Source organism: Hordeum vulgare, chromosome 4H (assembly GCF_904849725.1).
Source record: "Hordeum vulgare subsp. vulgare chromosome 4H, MorexV3_pseudomolecules_assembly, whole genome shotgun sequence".
NCBI lineage: Eukaryota > Viridiplantae > Streptophyta > Magnoliopsida > Poales > Poaceae > Hordeum > Hordeum vulgare.
The window spans coordinates 61276378-61292240 of record NC_058521.1 but is presented as its reverse complement, the minus strand read 5'-3'; the positions used below and the strand labels follow the sequence as shown (position 1 = coordinate 61292240).

Here is a 15863-nt window from a genome sequence, read left to right as displayed (position 1 = left end):
TCAACATAGTCTTGATGAAATGAGAAACAAAGTGCGAGACATATCATTCCCACACAAACACACACTAGAAAATGGGTTCACAAGCTTACTAATAAACAAAATAAGAACCAATGATTGTGACAACCCATGGTGAAGATAGGAAATAAGAACCTTGTCAAGAGGAGGGATACCAATCGAAATTGCAAAACCCTCATCAAGACAAGCATGAGGAAAAATAATCTTCACGGCCATAGAGTGCATCAAGATGTAGGAATATAAGATACGACCTCAAGACAAATCCTTTCACAAAGCCACCAAAAACTGAAAAAGGAAATGCAACGGTGGACGTAAAAGAAAAGAGGATATCAATTAGAGATGTAACTTCTCTCATGTGTAAAAGATTCTAAGTAGAAGACAATCATGATGATATATATCCAGAAAAAAGGATGTACACACGAAATGGTTACAGGAAGGAACAAACAAGATATCCAAAAGGAAGTCATAAATATATCAATAAGATCTTTGCTTGGAAGCATAGCACATGGCCTAATATTCTCTTATTGTACAATATGAACTACCAACATACGAACATCAAAGACATGCCAACTAGCAATAAGACATTATCTTTCGGATGCTTTGAGAAAGGAAACAAGTACTACAAGAACGAATCAAGAGATTCATGCCATGATGCAACCTGGCCAAGAAAATACAGGTTTGGGCCTTTGCAAGAAATGAATGCATGAAGTAGATACTTGTTACCGAGATAACATTGGATTGATGTAGTAGATAGTTGTTCGTTGATCATCCTAACTTGGCTCCAATAATCACATGGTCTCAACACCTTCCTTGTAGGTGAGCCAAGCATCCAAGGCATCTCCAATTGTTCCTGGAACAAGAAAACAAACAAAATGGTGCCCAAACTCATTGGGATCAAAGAGTTAGAAAACCAACAATACATAGGACAAACTCCACATACATATGTGCACATAGATATGAATTTTAATTTCATGCACACTTTAGCCAATTTATGACAAGGTGGAGTTTCCCCTATATATTGGGTCAAAGAACGAAAGCAAGCAAAAGAAGCTATATATAGTAAATATGCATGCTCAAGGCTTTCAAGAATCAACTCCACACAAAGTTGATAATACACCAAAGGACAAGGTATCAAGTGATAGTAAGATACCAAACGAAAAACTATCCCTTGAAGGATATCAATTAAAAGATACCTCAAGGAATGAGATATCCATTGACACGTGCCAAATAAAAGGAAACAAGATACCAATTGAAGGAAAACAAACACGAGGTATCTAGTTTCCAAAAGAGAGCGAGGTTCCAACAAACCAAACCCTCAACAAATTTTCATGATGGCACAAAGCATCATAAAGAGCAAGACTTGCCTCCCATGAACACACACTTGATGGGGATCAAAATATTTTATGATGGACGAATAAAGAGAGTGTTCTAAAGAAAATAGGATAGCTCCCCCAAGGGATATGTATTATATAGAACTTGCATTTGAATAAAAAAATGCACAAAATGGGATCGTCACTTTCTCTATATTTATAAAAGCACTAGACATGTTAAAATAGATCCACAAGAGGCAATGAAGACAAACGAAACACAAAATCCAATGTAAAGATGATTAGCAATTTCTACCACATGAAGGGAATACCAATTGTCAACGGACAAGAAGTATATTGGAAATAATTCCCATTGGTAGATCGCAAAATATACCCAAGATCATCTTTACCCCTAAAACGCAAGCAAATGACACTTGTAGAGATAACATGCCACCTAGGAACAAGATAATTTACAATATCAACACTAAGTGGCAATTCCTCAAATGTACACATTTTCTAGGCTTGTAATACACACATAGCATATTACTCCCCCATAATGTGATAACCCAACATATTAACAAGTGGCAAATTAAAACTAACAAGAGATAATAATTAATGGACCATATAGAATTTGAATTTCTCATGAGTAAGACATACCACATAGAAACTAGATAATCTTGAAATATCAATACTAAGTGGTATTCCCCACGTTTACACATTTATAGGATTGTGAGGTGTGCAAAGCACATCACTCCCCCACAATGGGATAATCCATTAATCTCTCACAAGAGCCAACAAAGATACAAACAAGGTGCAAACAGGCTCAATACAAGACTCACATGTACATGATGTGCAAATCAACATAAACATACTCGATTACTCAAGATCAGCAAGTTGGAAGCACAACATATACAAACACATGCAAGGTAAAAAACCACAACATGCAAAGGGGCAAGTAACTAACAATGTAAACAGTTTAAGTAAAATTTACCGTAAGGAGGCACATTGGATATAAGATAGAAACTCGATAATCCAAATGACTTGACTTGAGATAATATGAATGATGAAGACCCCTTAATTCTTCATTATGTATCCAAGTCTCCAGTGTCCTCCACAATCACCTATTGATCAAGTTTGAGCTTGTTGGTCCCCAACCACGTTGGGTCCTAAGAGGTTAGTCACAATAGGCTTGGCAATCCAAATGTTACTTTTCTTGACACCACTTTGAGTACCAAAAAACTTGGCAAACACATTGCCAACCTTATCATTCCCAAGAGAATAGATATCATCAATAGTGATTGGGTTGGATAAATTACCTCTTGTGCAAGAAGAAGCAAAGTGACCCTTCTCACGACATAAGTAGCAACATCTACCCTTTACTTTCTTCCCAATTGATTTCTCAACTTGAGGAGTGTTGGATTGGGTCTTCTTGGGAAGAGGCCTTTCTTCAACTTGTAGTTGAGTAGATACCAATTGAACTTGTGGCCGCTTCCCTTGTTGCTTGTGACTTTGGGGATTCTTCTTTAGTGGGCAAGATCTAACATCGTGCCCTTCAATTTTTAACTTGAAGCTAATAATCTTGGCCGAATTCTTGACTTGTTCTTGGCCCTTCTTCTTGAATCTTTTGGACTTCTTCTTCTTGTTGGAGTTGAATCCAATTCCATCTTTGTCATTCGGGGATTTTTTTTTGCCCACACAAGACATTGTTGAGTGTGGACATCCCTTCATGACCCTTTTCCAAGTCTTTCTTCAAAGAAGTGACTTGGGTCTTGAGCTCTTTGATTTCCTCTACGTGGTTAGTATCAACACAAGTACTAGAGGAAGTATAAGATTCATTGTTAGAGCAACAAGGAAAGGAAAGTAATTCATCACAAGAGGTAGCAACATTATGAGTAGATGAATTACGAGGACTAGCACATGGAAATATAGCATTTTGACTAGAAGTAGTGCCATTGTCCACATGAGGCTCATTTGATGTTACCTTGGTAGTAATAGCCTCATGAGCTAATTTTAGCACATTATGGGATGCTAGAAGATCATCATGAGAGCTTTTGAGCATTACATGTCTTTCTTCTAATTTCCCATAATTGCTAGATAGCAACTCAAGTTGAGTCCTTAGCTCATCATTCTCGTTTAAAATGGATGCTTCACAAGAAGTAGATTTAGTAGCACAAGCATCATCATTAGCAATAAGAGGAGAAGGCAACTTGGCAAGCTCTTTAGCATATGAAGCTTCAAGTTGAGCATGATACTCGGTGGGTTCGATGAGCGAACTCTTAATAGCCCTTGAGCCATTTTCGAGGTGCTCATAGTCATCAAGGAGTTTAACATGTGCAACTTCAAGCTTATCATTTTTAGTTCTAAAATCATTAGCCACCTCGAGAGCTCTATCATGGGATTCCTTTAATCTAGATAATTCTAGAGCAAAGGTTTCCTCAAGAGATTCCTTGGTGGTTTGTTCATTTTCAAGAGCTTGAGATAGCTCCGTGATCTCATTAGCATAATCACGCTCATGACCTTCCATTGTCTCAATGGTGGCCTCATGCTCCTCAAGATGAGCTTCCAACTCCTCAATGTATTTCTTGCCCTTAGTGGCAATAGACATGATTTCCAAGAAGTTGGAACAAGCAAGTTTATTCTTATAAAGAGATTTAAAAATCATTTCACCCTTAATTTTTAAGGATGCAATATTATCACTCTCTTCATCATTATCCTCATCCCCATTATCATCAACATCATCATCATCATGAGATATATTGGGATTCAAAGTAGGAGATGCCTTTGAAGCCTTAGCCATAAGGCAAAAGTGAGTAACAATAGATGATGATGTAGGATCCCTTGAAGCATCATTCAAGGCCACATCTTGTTCCATGGAGTGATGGATTTCCTCTACATTGTTAGCACAACAACTCGAGGAAATATATACATTTTTATCATGGCAACAAGATATAGGAAGCATATCATCATGAGATTTAGTCAAGTAGTTTTGACATGATATGCAAGGACTATCAACACAAGCATGTAAAACATTTAGAGTGCTCGAAGTGTTAGTGCCCAAAGGTGAAGCATTGCAATAATATAGTGATGAAGGATCATCAACAATAAACCCACTATCATCATTGCAATGATCACCACTACTCACCATATCATTACCTTGTGGCAATCCACATGTAGGTGAAGTAGATGAAGTTGAGGAGACCACACAGCCGGAGGTGGAGGGACAACAATCATTCCCACAAATCTTAAACGTACCATATTTATCTTGAAGCTTTGTCCATAACTCATGAGCATCCCGGAATGGCATGAGTTGAAATATAACTACATTGCTCAAAGCATCAAAAATCACATTAGAAGCTTGAGCATCGAGATAAGAGTTTTTCTCATCCTCTAAAGATATATTTTGAGAATCCTTTGGAGGAGAAAAACCCATATCTACAATTCGCTCTAAATTTGGGTCCAAGACCCGAAAGTGATTAAGCATGCGAATTACCCAAACATCAAAATTTGTGACATCGAAATTAAGAGTGTCAGTGAGTCCTAAACCCCTAGTCGTCATCCTTACTCTCTAGGTGGTTAAACCTAATAAAGACAGACCTAGCTCTGATACCAATTGAAAGGACGTGGATCTCGCCTAGAGGGGGGGTGTGAATAGGTGCTTTAAAATAATTACGGTTTAGGCTTGAACAAATGCGGAATAAAACTAACGTTTAATTTGTCAAGCACAAAACCTAAAACAACTAGGCTCAACTATGTGCACCAACAACTTATGCTAAGCAAGATAAACATCTGAGTGATAGCAAGATATATGACAAGAAACAACATGTCTATCACAAAGTAAAGGGCATAAGTAAAGGGTTCGGGTAAGAGATAACTGAGGCACGTGGAGACGATGATGTATCCCGAAGTTCACACCCTTGCGGATGCTAATCTCCATTGGAGCGGTGTGGAGGCACAATGCTCCCCAAGATGCCACTAAGGCCACCGTAATCTCCTCACGCCCTCGCACAATGCAAGATGCCGTGATTCCACTAAGGGACCCTTGAGGGCGGTCACCGAACCCGTACAAACAAGGTTGGGGAAATCTCCACAACTTAATTGGAGGCTCCCAACAACACCACGAAGCTTCACCACAATGGCACATGGATTTGAGGTGACCACAAATGCTCGGAGAAATCTCCACAACTTAATTGGAGACCCCGACGCTTGCCCGGAGCTTTACACCACAATGATTGAGCTCCGAGGCACCACCAAGATTCTAGGTGTACCAAGTACCCAAGGGTAATAAGCTTCTCAACTTCTCACTTTCACGTATCACCGTGGAGAACTCAAACCTATGCAACAAATGCAATGGTAAGGGCACACGGAGTGCCCAAGTCCTTCTATCCCAAATCCCACCAAAGCAACTAATGCTAGGGAGGAAAATGAGAGGAAGAACGAAGAAGAACACGAAGAACTCCAAGATCTAGACCCAAGGGGTTCCCCTCACTTAGAGGAGAAAGTGATTGGTGGAAATGTGAATCTAGATCTCCTCTCTCTTTTCCCTTAAAAACTAGCAAGAATCATTGGAGGGATTGAGAGTTAGCAATCTCGAAGAAGGTCAACAATGGGGGAAGAACACGAGCTAAAGAGATAAGGTTCAATGGGGAATAAGACCCCTTTTTATAGGTGGGGGGAATCCAACCGTTATGCTTCACAACCCGCACAAAGCGGTACTACCGCTCATGGGAGCGGTACTACCGCTCGGTAGGTTCACCAACCATGCTAACGCCAAAAAGAATGCACAAAACAGTCCGACGGAGGGCTACTACCGCTCCAAGAGCGGTACTACCTCTAGGGAGAGGTAGTAAAAAGTTACTACTGCTCCGGGGGCGGTACTACCGCTGGATACTGAAACCGCTCTAACTTTCGTATACGAACTCCAAATCGAGCAAACTCAAGATTTTGAATTCACCACGACAAGAGCTATCCAATAGCGACATAAAATCTTAAGAACATGCAGTTAGAAAATTCCAATGATATAGAGAAGTGAGACCTCTATTAATGAAGAACCGACAAAAACTTCCAACATCGAAAACATCATAGAAGATGCATATGGACTCCGTTTTTTATGAACTCGAGCTTGTCATGAAGATGACCATAAGCTCTAAAACTTACAAAGAGAAACATCAAAGAAGAACCAAGAAATATGATGCAAGGATGCAAATGCTTTGAGCTCTCAACGAATGATACGATCAAGCTACTCACTTGAGAGCCCCCCTTGACAGTACGGCAATCTATCCTAAAATAGAAAACCTATCAAGGGCAAACCTATACCTTGCACCTAGTACTCTTGAGCTAGATGATGATGATCTTGGCTTCCTCAAGATGGAACACGTTTCTTGATTGCCTTGGTATGACGAAGACTAGTTGATTGCTCCCCCATACTCACTATGGGTGAGCCATTCTTCAGCACATCTTCACAAGTCAGTTGCCCACAATGCACGACAAGCTTCAAGCATGATATCTTCGTGTTGATCCACTTGAACTTGCACACCGCGATCTTGATGATGATCACCACTTGAAGTCATCCTTCATGGGTTGTATGAGATCTTCCTCTAGACGCAAGCCCATGGAAACACACCTAACCCCACATAGAACTCTCACGAAGACCATGGGTTAGTACACAAACACGTAATTGACAATGCTTACCATACCATGGGATCACTTGATCCCTCTCGGTACATCTTGTACGCTTTATGTGTTGATCATCTTGATTTACTCTTTGTCTGACGATCTAGATCAACCTTGTGTCTCTATGACCATTCTTTGGATAATACCTTGAATACCACCTTGGTCATCATATAAACTCCTTGAACCCAACAGATAGACTTCAAGAAGTGCCTATGGACAAATCCTATAAATATAACTTAAGGAAACCATTAGTCCATAGGAATTGTCATCAATTACCAAAACCACATATGGAGAAATATGCTCTAACAAATTGGATTGGAATATCTTGGTCTCAACACATGAGTAGGTGGTTCTCTCTCAGAAAACGAATCTGGCAATGAAGTGTGTGTTCTGAGTGCTTCTCCCATGAATGAGAGGTGGGTGAAGGGGTATATATAGGCAGCACACAAAATCCAACCGTTACACCTAAAGTGGAAAACTCGGTGACACCAAAGTCATAAACTCGGTGGTACCGATTCACACAAAGGCAGTAACTTTTGAATCTCGGTGGGACCGATATACACAACTCGGTGGCACCAAAAAGGTGGCTGATGGTCAGATGGCCAAACTCGGTGGCACCGATACTCAAATTCAGAAATTCCGATTTTGTGTACCGAGGCAATAGAAAGTTGGTTACCCAAACTCGGTAGCACCGATCTGGATTCGCTTGCACCGATTTAGTGGGAATGGCTAGGGTTTCTGTTTGAGGTCAAACTCGATGGATCCGAAATATGAAAGTTCGTGACACCGAATTTGAGTATGTGTAATTGGAGAGAGTGGTTGTGTGAGAAAAATGCCTGAGTATTTTGGTGGCTAACTTTGAGCACTTGAGCAATCAGTTTATTTTACTACCTCACCCCCTTTTAATAGTATTGGCTTTTCTATGGACTCAAAAGTGATTGTCACAAATACAAAATGAAGAGTCTTCTAGCTTGAAGCTTGAGCCAATCTCATTCCTTTCTTGCATCAAGAGGCATCTCCACATAAGCCTTTAGCCATAACATCTTTTGAACTTTTCTGAAATATATACTTGAAAAACATATAAGTCCAACGATGCATATGTTGTGATCAATTATCAAAACCACCCTAGGGAGCAACTGTGCTTTCATCGTCGTGTCACCCACTGCTCCTGAGTGAGCATTAGTTGCCCGTCAGGCCGCTCGCCGCCAGCCTGCATGCGTCGCCGCGCCTGTTCCTCGAACGCCTCCAGCCGCCCGAGCGCCTCCTCGAACGCCATCCCCTCTATGTCACAAAATTTCTCAATGTAGGCTACCGCGGCGTACAGCCGGTCCGACACGGTGTCGAGCAACTTCTTCACCATGGTCGCGTCATCGAGAATCGCCCTGAGCCCCGCGTACCTCGCCGCCATGCCGTAGACCCTCCCGACGTACGATCCAGGTCGTCATCGTCGTCCATACGCAGGCGGTCAGACTCGCCGCACAGCGTCGCCGGCCACGCGGCCTTCACCCGATCAGCGCCGAAGAAGCGCACCTTGAGGGAGTCTCATACCTCCCTCGTGGCGAGCTTTGTCGCCACCTGCATCAACATGTCCTCTGCCAGAGCCGTCAGAAGCATTGCCCCCACCGTCTTGCACTTGCCGGCGTCCACCGCAGCTCCAGTCACAGGCGCCACAGCGCCTCACAGCCCCTGGGCATCAAGGATCGCCTCCACCTTGATCGTCTAAGAGGTGTAACCCGTCGGTGTCAGCGGCGAGATCTGCATCATCCCTGATGCATCGTCGCCGCCGTACAGAACCAGCTACATGGCTGCCGGTGTACCTTCTCAACCGAAGATCGGATGCCAATTGTTGGCGACAAAACGGAACCGCACCGCTCCGGCAATCCCCGGAGACACTACCGACGAGGGAAACGAACGAAGGAGACAGGAAGGTTGCCGACACACGAACACCCCACCATACGAACGGTTGTGTTTTCTGTATTTTCTTTAGAGCACGGACTCTGATCACCTGAACGATTACATCGATAACCGTACCGGCTTTATACCCGAGCCGGTGCCGGGCACTCACCCACGGCTCCACTCACTGGCGACTCCCACGATCCGCCCGCACCGCGCATGCCCACCACGCTCTCCCGTGTGCACGGCCCACGCCTGGCCTTGCAGATCGTCGCGCGACTCACCAACCGCCTAGGCTACCAGGCACACGCTACGCCTCCGTACAGACACAACCCCATGCACGCAGCTACACACGCACACAACGTACACCTGCATTCGGCGCGCACACACGCATCCAAGTCCAACCGCGGATCGGACCCAACACGACCAGCGCGCGTACACGCGCACGCGACCAAGCCTCTGCCACGGCTTATTCGTAACAGAGGCGCGCCGAGGTGACGACACTGTTCCTCTGCCTTGTCTATGTAATCTGTACGTCTCCGTTTGTTCTCGTTTCGATCGAATCAGACCGCTAGGTGGAAACAACAGGAGGGCGAATTCATCCAAAAATTTATGACGTGTGGGCCTAGTCGTGGAAAAGGGGGAATTCTCACTTTGTGTTATTTTATCCAGCTATTATTGTGTTAATCAGTCCAATAAAAGGAAAAGGTGTGGTGGTAGAGCAAAGTACCAGGTAAAGTGTGGTATTTTGTCAAATTGCTCCTACATATCTGTCCTATATATAGCCATTCACGCGCTAGCGGCGGTCGCACACAATGTACTAACCGAGTACTCACATAATACTGGCCCAGAGCTAGACCATGGCCTCCCTCTCTTCCCTCCTGTTTGCGTCGGCTTTCCTCCTTGCTGGCTCAGCCTTCTTCTACCGCTATGACGCCGACAGCCGCAACAAGACTGGCGGCACAACCACCACGCACCTTCACTTCTACATGCACGACGACTACACAGGCCCTCGACCCACCGCGATGCGCGTCGTGTCCGGGCGGAGCGTGTCCACCGGCGACAACGCCACGGTGCTGAAGACCGCGCCGCGGCAGTTTGGCGACATCGTGGTGCTCAACAACGCGCTGACGGCGGGGCCCAGCGGCGGCAGCGCGCGGGTGGGCACGGCACAGGGTTGGGCCGTCCGCGTGTCGGAGGGCGGCATCATCTCGGACCTGACGCTGCACCTGGTCCTCGAGGCCGGCGAGCACCGCGGCAGCTCGCTGACGGCGAGGGGCCGCATCGACATGGACGCCACGGTGCGGGAGTCGGTGCTCATCGGCGGAACCGGCCGGTTCCGGTACGCGCGGGGCTACATGCTCACCAAGAACTACGACTACAGCCTCGCCACCGGCGGCGTCGTGGAGATCGACGTCTACGTACAGGAAGACTAGCTAGGCGCGTCGCCCGCTACTAGTATATTTTTGCTTCCTTCGTATTTGCGCGGCATGCGCGTATGACCGCATGCGTTCGAGTAATAATGTTTGTTGTACTAGTTCTTTTTTTTCGCTTTTACTGATTTGCAAGATACACACGTAGTGTATAATAGCGCGTTGCCCGCCGGCACGTCTTCCCCAATGATGGAAGGAACGTCTCAATAATTAGATGAAGAGTTATATGTGTCTCAATAATGAAGAGTTAGATGCGGTTTAGAAGATATGAGTATTTAAAAATATATATTTAATATGCATATTCAAATTCAACATATTTTTCTAATCAAAATCCATATATAACATGTTAAATTTAGAGTTGCGGTTTAGAAGATATGAGTATTTAAAAAATATTTAATATATATTACGGGCTTAATGTCAAAAATATCAGAGTGTTTTCCATAAAATAGAAAGACGGACTAAGAATGCCTATTTCTTTTATTAATAGGTATAGATTATTTTAAACCATGAGCCGATGAAGAAAGAAAACTACACATATGCCTTTAGATAAAAGCTCTGTTTGAAAAAGCAGTGCCTAGAAGGCGTTTAGGCACGTCTAGGCGCTAGACGATGCCCGAACGCCTTGTCTAATGAATAAATGGAAGTTTAGGTAAGGCACATAAAGAATTATCTACCTAAATAAGAAAATATGCTATACTGAACTTATATGTCAAACAGGCCTCCTCCTCCTCTGTCGTTCCCACGGGCGGCAAGGGAGGAAACCCTAGCCGTCATCGGACCGTGATCCTCCTCCCCTCGCCGCCGCCAGGACGTGCTGGCGGGCTTCGCCCGCCCGACGTGGGCGGCGGTGGGGCGCTCTCTCCTTCTTGCAAGGTGCGATCATCATGGGGAGATCTATCTTGGCCGGAACGCGGCGTCGTGCGGAGCGTAGTGACGCTGGATTGCCACGTTGACGGGCGTGGAGGGTTGCATGAGGAGAGTTGTGTGGTGGTGATGGCTATGGTGGTCGGCGGCCGACCTGCCGGATCTGGACGACACGGGGGGCGGTAGTACCTGGGCTGGGCGGAGTCGGGGCGGGATCCCCTTGGGGCTGCTTGTCGGCTTGGTCCTGTCGCTTGCGCTCGGCCTTGGATTGATGCCAAGGGAGGTCGGGGAGGCATCCCCTGGGTGTTCGTGATGTGTTGTTGGTGGTTGTGCGTCACGCACGGCTACTAATGGCGGTGGAGTCCGATGGCCCTTTTTGGCATGGAGGCGGCCCTTGGCGCTGGTCGTCATCTCCTTCGTCGGAGGTGGTACTTTGTCTGAATTCCTAATTGATAAGAGTAGTTTATCATCCTTAATAAGCCAGGCTATCACAAAGACATAGTTGGCGGTGAAAACCGAGCCGACGGCGGGCGACGGTGGCATTATGCGTTGTTACGTTCATGAAGGCATCGTCGAGTAACTACTATTGATCCACTCGTGTTTCTTCGAGGGAAGCTGTCACGCCCAACATGCGACCCTATCCTCAATTTGGCACGAGGGCCTCGTCAGGGATAGAAGCGCATCTCGTCGTGTTGCAAGAATGGATATCGTTACAAGTACATGTACTGAAAAGAAGAGATATATAATAGAATTCGCTTACACTCACCACAAGCTACATCAGAGTCACATCAGTACAATACATCAACATCATGAATAAGAGCAGGGTCCGACTATGGACGAAGACAAACGAGAAAAGAAGAACGACGTCCATCCTTGCTATCCCAGGCTGCTGACCTGGAACCCACCCTAGATCAAAGAAGAAGAAGAAGAAGCAACTTCAAATGATCAATCAACGCGCTCGCGTCAAACAATCTTTACCTGTACCTGCAACGGGTGTTGTAGTAATCTGTGAGCCACAGGGGACTCAGCAATCTCATTTCCAAAGGTATCAGGACTAGCAAAGCTTAATGGGTGAGGTAAGGTTAAGTGGTGAGGTTGCAGCAGCGGCTAAGCATATATTTGGTGGCTAACTTACGAGTACAAGAAATAAGAGGGGGAAGATCTACGCATAGCGGACGTGAACTACTCATGATCAAATGAATGATCCTGAACACCTACCTACGTCAGACATAACCCCACCGTGTCCTCGATCGGAGAAGGAACTCACGAAAGAGACAGTCATGGTTACGCACAAAGTTGGCATATTTTAATTAAGTGAACTTCAAGTTATCTAGAACCAGTGTTAAACAAAGTTTCCACGTTGCCACATAACCGCGGGCATGGCTTTCAGAAAAGATTTAACCCTACAGGGGTGCTGCAACTAGTCCATCACAAATTACCACAAGTCGCATAGAAATCCTCGATCACGACACTCGCGATCTCGTCGGATTCCTTAGTGGAAAACCTCAACTCTGAGAATACCCAAAGCATCACCGGAATCCCGATGCACAAGATATCTCGTCAAAGGTAAAACTAATCCAGCAAGGCCACCCGACGTGTCGACGATCCCGATAGGAGGCGCGTATCTCGTTCTCAGGACACGACGGATAAGCACAGCGTATAATGGCCTGATAGAAATCTCCCGAGTTGCCTCGGGTTGGCCCCGCAAACGGCTCTAGTGTTGGACCAGCACCATCAGCACTGCCCCCCTGTATTATGTAAAATTACTCCTCGAGTTCATGACGCCCTATGCTTTCAGTATTAACAAAATTATTATGTTGGGAAAATAGTACCAATGTTGGGCCTTGCCAGACCCGCTTTAATCTAAAACGAATTATCAAGGGGGTCCCCATAACAACCCCGATCGTGTTAGGAGCGCTCAACTATGGAACATAACACCAGTAGCCGAAAACTAAGGAGGCATAGGTGGAACAAAACACCAGGCTAGAAAGGCCGAGCCTTCCACCTTTTACCAAGTATATAGGTGCATTAAATTAAATAGCATTTAAATATGGTGATATGACAAGGAACCTATGTTATCACATGGAAGCAACTACACCTGCAACTAGCAATGCTAACAACATGGTTTAAGAAAGCGGTAACATAGCCAATCAGTGGTTTGCTAGGTCGAACACGTTGAAGGTTATCACGGCATTGTTGAGAGACTCATGTTTAACATGTTTACTGGCAACGAGACATAATCGATAGAAGCGATAAAACTAGCATGGAAATGATAGTAATGGTATCTGGGGAAATGGTCATCTTGCCTGAGATCCCGCTTGGAAGAAGAACAACTCCGCGAAGTCGGCGAACCAACGTAGTCGAACGGATCCTCACATTACGACACGCTTGCGGAACTCTATCGAGACGGAGCAAACCGTAAACAAACATCAACACAGATATTCACCACACGATGCACAACATGATGCACAACCTAATACGATGCATGAGCATATCAATGATGCAAGGGATGGCATGGCAATTCACCTCACACAAACTCTACACATTAAGTGAAGCTCGATATGCAACGAGTTGCATATCGACGAAACTTCACGTTTAATTAATAGTTCACCCCCGTCAAATTACCGGCAAGATTAAATTGTTGTTAACATGGCAAGGGGTGAAGCGGTGTTCCTACATGTCCTCCTAGTCGGATAACACACGGGACTTAGAACGGACGCTACGGCACAGGAGACATGCAACACAAGATAATTATGCCATGAATGCGTCATGCATGCAAGTTCAAACAACACGGGCAAGAAGAGAAAGAAACATGTGTCGCCACGGCGAGCGAAAGGGAACCATGGCGGCAAGACGGAAACGGTGCCACGACACGTTCCTATCCCGATAACTCGTAGAGATATCGGTGCCAACGTATTGGAAGCGTGTGCGGGACAACCAAACAAAGATGGGGTGATCCCGCTACCGGGTTCCCATGTGTCGGGGGCACGGCGAAAAGAAGACAACGTGCAACGGGCATACATACGGCGCAAACATACAATACATCTCATACAACATTTGCATTCGGTACCTGACACGTCTCATCGGTATACCTTCGAAGCGTGCAATCAGAGGGGTTCGGTTCGGTGAAGGAGAACAACGGTCGTCGTGGAAGTCGAGGTACTCGGGTCTCGTCGATGGTAGTCATTCGCTTGGCGTCGGTACACGGTCTTCGGCGTCGGTTCACGGTCTTCACATCGGTAGTCGAACACGTTTCCGGGGGTCGTCGAGGACGAAGTTGTACACGGCGATCTTGTCGGTTCCACGAAGGAGGGAATGGCGCACGCGGTCTTCGGCGACATAACCAGCTACATCAAACAGGAACGCGACACAAGCAGCACCAGCAGCAAGCAACGGCGACACAACAACAACATGACACAATCTAACAACAGCAACTTGCAAAAGCAACCATCTATTAGCAAGCAATAGCAAACAACTAATTAGCATCAGTAAGCAAGCAAGCTAGCAGGGCATCTAACAGCCACCTAGCAGCAACTACAGCTCTCGGCAACAGGCAACAGCAAGCATGGCACGACAGCACGCAAGCAAACAACAAGCATCTGCCAACATCTATAGCAAGCAACGACCACAAACAGCAGCAACTAACAATAATAGCAGCAAGCACATCAGGCAGCAAGAGCAACATCAATCGCAGCAACAGCTCGACAGCAGCTAGCAACTCGGCAACAGGGACAGGCAAGCTAGCTGGCAGCAAACACCATGGTGGCAGGAGCACGATATGCCAGCAGCAGCAACAGGCAAGCATCTAGCAAGGAAACACAAGGACAGGGGCGACAGCAGCTATGGCAGGAGGAGGCTGGACCTGGGGGACTTGGCGCGCACAGGGCCTGGAGAGAATGGCCACGGCGAGCAGCGCGGCAACCACGGCGCAGGCAGGGCGTAGCGGGAGGAGCCGACGGCGGGCGCGGCGCACCGGCGGGGCGCGCAGGGGACGCGGGAGACGGCGGCCATTGCGGGGAACGAGGCGAGGCCGAGGGCGAGGGGCGGCCATGGGGAACACGGCGGCGACCTGGAGGCGGGGGCGAACGGATGAAGCGAGGGCGGCGCGCGGGGCTGCCGGAGGGCGCAGGTGGCGCGCGGGGCTGCCGGAGGGCGCAGGCAGCACTGGGGCTGCTCGGGCGACGGCTGAGCAGAGAGGGGCGGCGTGGCAGGGCAGGGAGGCGGTGCACGCTGCTTGGGAAGGTGGCGAGGAGGAGTAGCACTAGGGGGGAGCTGTTGCGCTGCTGCGGGGCTGCTCGGGCCATGGCGACGCGCGGGGAGGGCGAGGGGCGCAAGGGGATCGGGCAGAAGGAGAGATGGGAGGGGATGCGCAGCTGCGGGAGGAAGAAAGGGGAACGAGGAGGCGGCCGCGAGGGGAAACGGGAGGAGGGCCCTGCCGCTAGGGTTGGCTAGCTGGGCCTTGGGCCTGGCCGGCAGCTCCTTCCCTCTCTCTTTGATTTTTTTTACTTTAAAAACACAAAGCTTAAACAAAAGAAAAACGTTTAACAAAAGTAAAAAAATGCTTTTGCTCCTTTGAAAATTAAACCCCAACTATAAGAAATAGATTGGGGTTTTTTAACGAATAAAAATTAAACCTTTTTTAAGGAATAAAACAAAACCCTTTTTAACAAAAGAATAAAAT

General features: G+C 46.4%; 1 protein-coding gene across 1 annotated transcript; it reads left to right on the top strand.

Moving 5' to 3' along the window:
* Positions 1–9681: 9681 nt before the first annotated feature.
* LOC123451202 (dirigent protein 1-like) lies at positions 9682–10582 on the top strand. The gene has a single exon (XM_045128208.1). The coding sequence runs from the start codon at positions 9746–9748 to the stop codon at positions 10319–10321; it is 576 nt and encodes a 191-aa protein (XP_044984143.1). The 5' UTR covers positions 9682–9745; the 3' UTR covers positions 10322–10582.
* The last annotated feature ends 5281 nt before the right edge of the window (positions 10583–15863 follow it).